The sequence below is a fragment of the Hemicordylus capensis genome, chromosome 2, assembly GCF_027244095.1.
Source record: "Hemicordylus capensis ecotype Gifberg chromosome 2, rHemCap1.1.pri, whole genome shotgun sequence".
In the NCBI taxonomy this organism is placed as follows: domain Eukaryota; kingdom Metazoa; phylum Chordata; class Lepidosauria; order Squamata; family Cordylidae; genus Hemicordylus; species Hemicordylus capensis.
Window position 1 is genome coordinate 241,833,523 of NC_069658.1, and position 10,497 is coordinate 241,844,019.

At 47.7% G+C, this 10,497-nt stretch overlaps 1 protein-coding gene across 2 annotated transcripts in view; it reads right to left on the bottom strand.

The window, feature by feature from the left end:
- Window positions 1-8,508, bottom strand: part of LOC128347467 (zinc finger protein 11-like) — a 45,148-nt gene extending 36,640 nt beyond the window's left edge. For both annotated transcript variants that reach the window (XM_053302202.1, XM_053302201.1), the window contains exons 1-5: window positions 8,400-8,508; window positions 7,419-7,934; window positions 6,974-7,100; window positions 5,072-5,154; window positions 4,206-4,332 (exon numbers count right to left, since the gene is read on the bottom strand). In XM_053302202.1, coding sequence (XP_053158177.1) covers window positions 4,206-4,332; window positions 5,072-5,154; window positions 6,974-7,100; window positions 7,419-7,823 — 742 coding nt within the window. In that variant the 5' untranslated portion in view covers window positions 7,824-7,934; window positions 8,400-8,508. The remainder of the gene's footprint in view (window positions 1-4,205; window positions 4,333-5,071; window positions 5,155-6,973; window positions 7,101-7,418; window positions 7,935-8,399) is intronic.
- Window positions 8,509-10,497: the final 1,989 nt, after the last annotated feature.

A 10,497-nucleotide genomic window follows, 5' to 3' on the forward strand; every position in this document is an offset into this window, starting at 1 on the left:
TCCAATCAGCGTATATGTGAAGTTGAAGTTTTTTGTCCCAATGTGCATCACTTTACATTTGCCAACACTGAACCACATTTGCCACTTTGTCTCCCACTCACCTAGTTTGGAGAGATCCTTTTGGAGTTCCTCACAATCCTTTTTGGATTTCACTACCCTGAAGAGTTTGGTATCATCTGCAAATTTGGCCACATCGCTGCTTACCCTACTTCTAGATCATTGATGAATAAATTAAAAAGCACCAATCCCAGTACAGATCCCTGGGGGACCCCACTTCTTACTTCCCTCCATTGTGAAAACTCTCCATTTATACCTACCCTCTATTTCCTGACCTTCAACCAGTTAGCAATCCCCATATGTACTTTGACCTGTCCCTATTTCCCATGACTGCTAAGTTTCCTCAGGAGTCTTTGATGAGGAACTTTGTCAAAAGCTTTTTGGAAGTCCAGGTATATTATGTCAACTGGATCACCTTGATCCACACACTTGTTGACACTCTCAAAAAAGTCCAAAAGGTTGGTGAGGCAAGATTTCCCTTCGCAGAAGCCATGCTGTTTCTCTCCCAGCAGGGCTTGTTCTTCTATGTGCTTTACAATTTTATCCTTGAGGATGCTTTCCATCCATTTGCCTGGAACAGACATTAAGATAACCGGCCTGTAATTTCCCAGATCACGCCTGGACCTCTTTTTGCAAATCAGTGTTACATTTGCTACTTTCCAGTCCTCTGGTACAGAGCCCGATTGCAGGGATAAGTTATATATTTTAGCAAGGAGGTTTGGCAATTTCACATTTGAGTTCTTTGAGGACTCTTGGATGGATGCCATCCAGCCATGGCAATATGTTAGTTTTCAGTTTTTCCAGACAGTTTAGTACATCATCTCTTGTCACTTCTATCTGACTCAGTTCTTTAGCATCCGTTCCTGAAGAGCCTGGTTCAGGAACAGGTATATGCTCAGTATCCTCTGCCGTGAAGACAGATGCAGAGAACTCATTTAGCTTCTCTGCAACCTCCATATACTCCTTAATAATCCCTTTCACTCCCTCATTATCCAGAGGTCCAACCGCCTCCCTGGCAGGTTTCCTGCTTCTGATGTATTTAAATAAGCTTTTGTTATTCCCCTAGATGCTTTTGGCTAATTGTTCCTCAAACTCTCTTTTGCCTCCCTTATTGTCACCTTGCATTTCTTTTGCCAGAATTTGTGTTCCTTTCTGTTCTCTTCATTTGGACAGGCCTTCCAATTTCGGAAGGAAGTCTTCTTCCCTTTTATGGCTTACTTGATGGTACCTGTTAGCCATGCTGGCATTCTTCTGGACTTAGTGGTACCTTTCCTCCTTTTGGGTACACAATCTAACTGGGCTTCTAGTATTGTGGCTTTGAGTAAACTCCATGCACTCTGGAGCGAACTGACTCTCCTGATTTTCCCTTTCAGCTTTCTTTTCACCGTACTCCTCATTTTGGAGAAGTTTCCTCTTCTGAAATTCAAAATGTCTATGTTAGACTTCCTTGGTGATTCTCTCCCTGCATATATGTTGAATTTGATTGCAATATGGTCACTGTTCTCTAAAGGGTCGATGACACTGACATCATGCACCAGGTGCTGGATGCCACTCAGAATTACAGGTGAAACTCGGAAAATTAGAATATCGTGCAAAAGTCCATTAATTTCAGTAATGCAAATTAAAAAGGTGAAACTGATAAATGAGACAGACGCATTACATGCAAAGCGAGATAAGTCAAGCCTTAATTTGTTATAATTGTGATGATCATGGCGTACAGCTCATGAAAACCCCAAATCCACAATCTCAGAAAATTAGAATATTACATGGAACCAAGAAGACAAGGATTGAAGAATAGAACAATATTGGACCTCTGAAAAGTATACAGTGTACTGTGCTTGATTGGCCAGCAAACTCGCCTGACCTGACCCCATAGAGAATCTATGGGGCATTGCCAAGGGAAGGATGAGAGACATGAGACCAAACAATGCAGAAGAACTGAAGGCCGCTAATGAAGCATCCTGGTCTTCCATAACACCTCATCAGTGCCACAGGCTGATAGCATCCATGCCACACCGCATTGAGGCAGTAATTGCTACAAAAGGGGCCCAAACCAAGTACTGAATACATATGCATGCTTATACTTTTCAGAGGTCCGATATTGTTCTATTCTACAATCCTTGTCTTCTTGGTTCCATGTAATATTCTAATTTTCTGGGATTGTGGATTTGGGGTTTTCATGAGCTGTACGCCATGATCATCACAATTATAACAAATTAAGGCTTGACTTATCTCGCTTTGCATGTAATGCGTCTGTCTCATATATCAGTTTCACCTTTTAATTTGCATTACTGAAATTAGCAATAGCAATAGCACTTACATTTATATACTGCTCTATAGCCAGAGCTCTCTAAGCGGTTTACAATGATTTTAGCATATTGCCCCCAACATTCTGGGTACTCATTTTACCGACCTCGGAAGGATGGAAGGCTGAGTCAACCTTGAGCCCCTGGTCAGGATCGAACTTGTAACCTTCTGGTTACAGGGCGGCAGTTTTACCACTGCGCCACCAGGGGCTCATTAATGGACTTTTGCACGATATTCTAATTTTCCGAGTTTCACCTGTAAGTCCAAGGTCACCTTCTCTTTGGTTGGTTCCAAGACCAACTGTTCTAGGTCAGTCATTCTGCATACATAGAAATTTGACCTCTATGTCATGACCTGACTGTGAATTTACCCAGTCTATGTGTGGGTAATTGAAGTCACTGATTATTACAGCCCTGCCTCTCCTTGACGCCTCCCTGATTTCCTCCTGCAACTCCCAGTCACTGTCAGCATTTTGATCCGATGTGCTGAAGCACGCCCCCAGTAGCATATTCCCTTTCAGGCCTTGTATTGTAACTATGCTTTGCTTTGTTTTTTGTTTGCTTTTCTTTCTTTATTATTTCAATAAACTTATTTTTTTAAAAAAAGAAGAACGTCCTCTTCATTATGAACCCCATCTCCCATTGAAATCATCAGGAGAGGTCTGTCTGCAGTTGCCACCGGCTCATTTGGTGGCTACTCGGGGACGGGAATTTTCTGCTGCTCTCCTAGAGCTTTGGAACGTGCTCCCTGCTGAAATAAGAGCCTCCCCATCTCTGACAACTTTTAAACAGTCTTTAAGGACACACCTATTCACCCAGGCTTTCAATTAAATATTGTTTTAAAAGTATTAACATAGTTTTTAAATGTAAATTGTTGTAATATTTTAACTTTTGCTATGTCATGTATTTTGTTTTAACTAGTGTTAATTTTTTTGTTGTCATTTATTTTAATTATAGTTTTAACTTTTTGTTCACTTGTTGTAAAACCACCCAGAGACATGAGTTTTGGCAGGTATAGAAGTGTGTTAAATAAATAAATAAACCGGACAGAGAGCCATCAGCGCAGAGAAAGAACATGAAGCATTTGTATTCAGCAGGTCCCAGACTGAAACCTCAACACATCATGTTTAAGATTTGGGTAGCAGGGTTGAGAAGTCCTGTGCAAGAGGCCCTGGAGAGATGCTACCAGTCAGTGCAGACAAGATTCAGCTCAATGCATCAGTTTCTCTGCTATTCACTCGGAATATTTTCTTCAGGATGTGGAGCCCACCTGCCACATGACCTCTTTCCCCCACTAAGGCTCATCCTCCGCAGTTTACATATCAGCTGGTCAGAAGGATGCCAAAGGAGCTCATCACAGCTCTCTCTACAACGATCCCAGCCCATTCTCCATATCCAAAGTCCCGCTTAAGGGCATGGTTCGGCTGCAGCCTGCACAGCTTCACCCAAGAGCCTCCAAAGCACTAATCCCAAACAGGGGTGCCAGCTGGCAGAGGGTCCCATCCCAATGCCCCCAAAGCCAGTTGGTGATGCTGTGTTGCTTAAAGCAGAAAGCATCAGTCCTATGCCAGAAGGAAGCAATCTTGGTGGAAAAGCCAGCAGGGCTCAAACACAGGGAAGAGAAGCACTTTCTCAGAATATTCCACATCCTCCCAAGGCAAGCCAGCAAGAAGCCCCTAACACTTCCAGCAACAGCAGTTCCAACCACAGGCCGCTCAATAAGTGTTCCCCCACCCAGCAGAGAGCACCCACAATCCTGCCATAAGAGCACACCCACAAGGAATGCTGGGTCCCAATAAAGGAAGAAGCAGCAGCCATTCCTGGAGAGTGAGGGAGCCTTACCCAGAGAGGCCACATTCTGCCTATTCTCCTCCATGACTGCTCTGTGCAGGGCTCTTTGGTCTGCATCCAGCAGAGCCCACTCCTCCTCTGTGAAATGCACAGCCACCTCCTCAAAGGACACGGCAGCCTGAAACAAGAACATATTGGACTCACAGGTCAGAAAACAGTCCCCCCACCCCTATAACACAGTGGCGCTCTAAGCCCCGGACCTTGGGACCCCAATCCAGTCCACCAAGGTCATTGGGGGGCACTACAGCTGGCTGGGGCCAGGGGCCACCCCATGCCCGCTCCACCAAAACTCCACTGTTTTTTAAAAGGAATTCTTACTGCGTCTGAGGGGTGGCTGTGGAGCAGCCCTTCTTCCCTCTCCCTCCCTCCTCCCGTGGTGGCGGGGACTGATCTCTAAACTGCACAGGCACACCTCACAGTTAGTAAAGGACGCTGGTCTGAATGGATTGGCCCAGCGTCGCTCTGGTCCCCGCCGTTGGGGGTGGGTGGGAGTGGGGAGAGGGGAGAAAGACTACTCGGCTACCCGTCCCCGCAGACACCCCTCGGCCACGGTAAGAAATTTTAAAAGAGAAAAAAGGGAAAAAACCAGCAGTGGTTTGGCAGCGCGGGCTTTCCAAAAGTTTTGTGTGGCCTCACAGGGGGAGCTAGCGATTGGGTGGGCTGGGTGCCCAAATTACCTAGGTGTGCCCCTGCCCATACATAAATCTCTGAGGATAGTTAAAATGGAGCAGCTAAGGATCCTCTGGCAGGATTCATGGCCTCTTGGCCTTCCTAGTGGGCAGGTTACAGAGATGCAAATATTATTTCAGGCTCAGGGAAAGACACCCTGGCTGTCCCCCACATGATCCCTCTCCTACCTGATCTGGTTGGGTAGAAGCTGCTTCTCCATCCACACAGGGGAGCCATGATCTTGTCAACACCTCCAGTGGTCTTCCATGAACTAAGAGAGACAAAAGCGATCCTTTTTTGTCGAGTAATACAATGTTACATTAGGAAGCTTCACTGCCCTGCAGGTTTGATGGGCAGAACAGCACATGGGGCATGAGATCTGGAAGTGTTGGTTGCTTCTGCCTCTTCCCTGCAGCCCTTCTTCCCTCTCCCTCCCTCCTCCTGCTGGTTCAGCCGGCAGCAGCCGCCCCAGTCACATGCCTCTGAGAGAGAGAGGGAGTGCAGGACATTTAGGACTGCCTGCCTGCCGGCTTGCCTTGCCTCCACTGGCCAAGCAACAAGTATGTATTCAACTGGACTCCCTCCCCTGCCTCCCGCTCACTTCTCCCCGCTGGTTCCCAAGCCCCTCGCTGCTTCTGGAAGCTTCCTGGAAAGGAGGGCCAGTGTTTGCCCTGAAAGAGATACTGTTGTTAATCTGTTAGCTCGGCTAACCCAACAGGATTTACAACCCCTTCAGCTCTCCCACTGTGAGTTAAATAGAAAGTAGCAGCAAAGCTGCACAAAGGAAAATGAAAGACTCACAGAGAAAAATAGTAGTAAACGAATAAAGTCCCTGAACTACACTAGGTATCCCCTCTATGATAACTGAGTAATAACTGAAAAGAAAACAACAAAGCAAGGAATCAATAGAACAAGGGACAACGGAGCAAGGAATTAACGGAACAAGTGACAGCAGAGCAGGAAAGTACAGAACATGGGCAAACTGGATCTTGAAAAGTTGAGGAATTCTAAATAGGAACACGGTCTGCGGTAAACGAAAGTTGCTGACAGCAATCTGTGCAACTAACAGACTGCATAATATAGAGTTCAAGCTAACCGGAAGCCAATCAGGCTTTCCTGAGTCGGCACTTCTACTTCCTCTCCTCTGATATCCTGTGCCTGCGTGTCTCCCACTGAGTATTCCTCTTGAGACTCCCATGTGGTCTCTGCCCTCCTGATCAGAATGATAGCACGCATGCACACTCCGTCTCCATCAGAAGGCATGTGCCCCCACATTCCCAGGCCCCGATGGAAGCGAGGGGAGCCAGGGCAACAGAAAGGGGGGCCAGGCAGCGCTCTGCTCGCCTTCGCAGCTGCTCATCCTCCTTTCCAAGAAGCTCCCAGCCCCAACTGAAGGAGAACAGGGAGGCTTGGGAGTGGGGGAGGGCAGATGGGGCAAGCCCACAAAACATGCCTCCTTGCCATCACTACTGTGGAGTGGTGCCACCACCTATGTTCCAACTAGATTCCTCCATTCAATTAATTCCTAAATTACAACTGGACTGAGGGATGAATGATTCTGCTTGGATTTCCACACCATCTCAGGGAGCTGCCCCTGCCACTAATCACATTTGCGGTTATCCTATAAGGATTTTGTTGCCATAAGGGTTTTGTTGCATATTTTGGACAGTATAGAAATATTTTAAATTAAATAAATAAATAATAGTTATGAAGTTTAATCCAATTTAATTTTATTCACCTTGGCCTGCAAGAGCTTCTACAGATTGAATATTATTAAATTAGTTTTAATGAATTTCCTTTTAATTTGATTTAATTCAATTAATTAATTAATATTACATTTTAATAATCAGTGCCCGAAATTTAGGGTCTAAAAACTGACCTCAGCCCCTGCACACCAAGTCATGGTTGGTTTCAGCTCACCACAGCATTTGAGTTGTGCACCCCTGCTCTAAAGAGTTCTCCAGCCTTGTGCAGGAGAGACTAGAGACAAATATCCCCCACAGACTGACTTAGGTTGACCAAGAAGTTGCCCTTTTTATACACATGGGATTAAGGGAGACCCAGCAGAAGTGGGATCCATTATTCCTTACCCAGTGAGGTGGTATCTGCATGATCCTCCTGAGATCTTCCTCCGTGCAGCAGCTTCGGTCTGGCATCTGATAGAGTCTTCTCTGCCTCAGCAACATTGGGGTTTGCTTCTACTAATGGCCCCTGCACCTGAAAAGACAACAGAAATCCCAGGCAGGGAAGGGGGAGCAGGGTTTAGAAAAGACAATGGCAGGGGTGGGTGAGTGGAGGGAGGAGGGTTAGGATACTTCCCCCTGCAAGGGCACTGAGAGAAATCTGCACAAATTAAGGACATTTCTCCTTGCTAATATGAGACTCCATTTCAATAAGCAGACTTAACCTTCAATTAGTTTGACTTCTTTCTCGTATTAGTGACACCCTGAGGTCTTACAGAAAGGTAGGAAATCAATTTTTTATATACAAGAACATATGAAGAGAACTCATTTCATCTCCCACTCACTCTCTCACCTGCTGCTCTCCCTTCTTGGCCTCTGCCTGGCTCAGGAGGAAACCTTCTGCCAGGGCCACTGCCTGCGAACTGGTCTCTGCTCCACATTCCCTCACCCAGCTCTCCATCTCCGGGGGCAGGATGATCAGAAACTGCTCTAGGATCACAAGGTCCATGATCTGGTGTTTTGTGTGCTGCTCTGGTTTGAGCCACTGACGGCAAAGTTGGTGGAGTCGGCTGCAAACCTGTCGGGGCCCTTCAACCTCCTGGTAGCGGAATTGCTTGAAGCGTTGGTGCTGTACATCTGAAGGGAGCGTGTCCTCATGCAGGATTTCCTGCAGAGCCCTTTCCCAGAATTCCTGATTGCTCCCAGCCTTGATGGTCTCTGGGCCACCTGAGTCTTGCATTTCCATCTCCAATTCCATGCTTCGAAGGTAGCCTCCAAGAAGGCCAAAGTTGTTTTAAGTTGTTTTAGCAACAGACTTGTCCCTGCAGCAGGAACTGCTGTAATGGGTGAAGCCACTGAGTATTGGCACCTGGAGAATGGAAGGCAGTTCCTTTTTTTACAAGTCACAGACCAATGCAGAGCCTCCTCCCCAAAAAGGCTGGTTGTGTGTCCCTCGCTGCCCACAACAGCCTTCTCTCCCCCACCCCTCTTTCCTCCCCAAATATTCCAGCCAGATCTGTTTCTCCCCCTTTCCTCCTCCTCCTTCAGGGGCCACTGTCTGTCTTTCATGTCAGGGCTCTGCAAAGCTATTGATGGCAAGCAGCTGGAAAACTGGCTTCAGTCTCCTCAAAGCCTCCCCCTTTTGCATACAGAAAGAAAGAAGCTTGTCTTTGCTTGGGACAAACTGCAGAGGAATCAGCCCCACACAGGCCACCTCCCCATGAGCAGAAATGGGAGGGCTGCTGGGGTAACTTTCTTCTCCCCCCTACTCACGTCCTAGGCTTTGCTCTCCCCCGGGAGAATCCACCCACTCGCTACTCCCTTGATTCCTTACCCTTTATCATCCATCCTCCGAAGCTCCCCCCTGATAGACCCCTGAGAGGCTCCCCCACAAATGATCCTGGAGTGGAGTCCTCTTCTTTTCAAAGGAAGGGGGCGGGGCCGGAAGAGACTGTAGCCAATCACGATCCCTTTTGGCCTCTCTAGGATTCACGTCTCTCTCAACTCTGAGCTGGCATCTCAGTCGGGAGTCCAATAGGGGCTGCTTCCCTTCCTTGCTTGCCTTTCCAAAGCGCGAAACTGCTCACATCGATAAAGGACATGTTATCTCTCAGTCCAAGCCAGGTATATGATGTTGAACTGAAACCCGCCAGGGTTGATGGGTCTTTAACATCTACGCGACAGTTAGAAATGCATCAGGTGCAGCTTCCCCCACTGTGATCCTAAACACTGGATTTGGTGGTTCCTCATTTTACTGAAATATCAAATTGCTACTTTTCACCCCTCTTTCTTTTTTTTCTCTCCCCTCTCCCAATGTCTTTCCCTGATACCTCAAAGAAATGAACCTGGAAAGAACTCCTGCAGCCCTGAGGGTGGGGCATTAATCTTCGCTCACAGGGAAGGGGAATGGAAGAGAGGGAGGCCTGGTGCCCTCCTGGGCTAGGAGGGGGGAAAGCACAGGATGCCCCAGTGGGGTGAGAAAGGGCCTGTGGCAGTGCGGAGGGGCATGGAGGCAGCCTGTGTGGTGGCATCTTGTGGTAGTACGGACCATATATGCTGAATACATGGACAACTTCTATCTATCTATCTATCTATCTAATTAGTCTAAGGCATACCTGTGTCTCATCTTGTGCAAGGCAACTCACAGGAGAGTTCCCAAACAGAAGCACCTGATTGGGCAGTGAGGATTCCATATGCAGATAGGGAGGAGCCTGTGAGAGCAGAAGCACCACGTGATTGGGCAGTGGGGATTCCATATGCAGATATGGAGTCTGTGATGGTTAAGGTCAGTTGGAATGCAACTGTTACTAGTAGGAAGATGTTCTTGATTTAGAGGAGAGGAATCTCTCTATCTATCTATCTAAAAGGATAGTGGGCAGGGGTCTGTGATGAGAGGGGTCTTGAGGGAGGAAAGAGCCCCTTCAGGAGAAGGAGGATGCCGTTGTGTGAATTAGATGAAGAGACAAGATGAACAAGATCTGTTAACTCAGGAAGGGAGAGTGGGGGGGAAAGGGAGGGAGAGAGAGAGAGAATGTGTGCATGCTCACATGTTTTGTGACTACATTCAGTTAATTTTAGATCTCACTCAGATGCTCCCAGCGTAGCCATCCCGCAGAGTGCACAGGGCCAGCTGGGCAGCCATGTGGGGATGTTGGGAAGGCACACAGGGACATCTGAGATGGCACACACAATATCCCAGCCAGCCCCATGGGTCCTTGTGGTGCCCCAAATGTGGAACCCCTCAGCCCTCTCCTCCAATCCTGCCTGGCCACTCAAGCTCCTTCTCCCTTTATTATTATTATTACATTTTATATCCCGTTCTTCCTCCAAGGAGCCCAGAGCGGTGTACTACATACTTGAGTTTCTCCTCACAATAACCCTTTGAAGTAGGCTGAGAGAGAAGTCACCCAGCAAGTCTCATGGCTGAATGGGGATTTGAACTCGGGTCTCCCCGGTCCTAGTCCAGCACTCTAGCCACTACACCACGCTGGCTCCACTTTACTATCGGATAGATGCTTGAGCACATATGGTCCGTACCACCACAAGATACCACCTCACAGGCTGCCTTCCTGCCCCTCCCCACTGCCACAGGCCCTCCCTCGCCCCACTGGGGCATCCTGTTCATTTCCCCCCTCCTAGCCCAGGAGGGCATCAGGCCTCCCTCTTTTCCGTCTCCCTTCCCTGACGTGAGCTAGGATTAATTTGCCCCCGCCCCCAGGGCTGCAGCAGGAGCTCTTTCCTGGAAGATTCATTTATTTGAGGTATCAGGGAAAGACACTTGTGGGTGGGGGTGAAAAGTAGCACTTGGAGAATTCAGAAAAATGAGGAACCTCCATGCTGAGGATCGCAGTGGTTCCGTGGGGAAGCTGCATCTGTTGCATTTCTAAGTGTCGTGTAGATGTTAAAGACGAATGAACTCTGGGGTGGGGGGG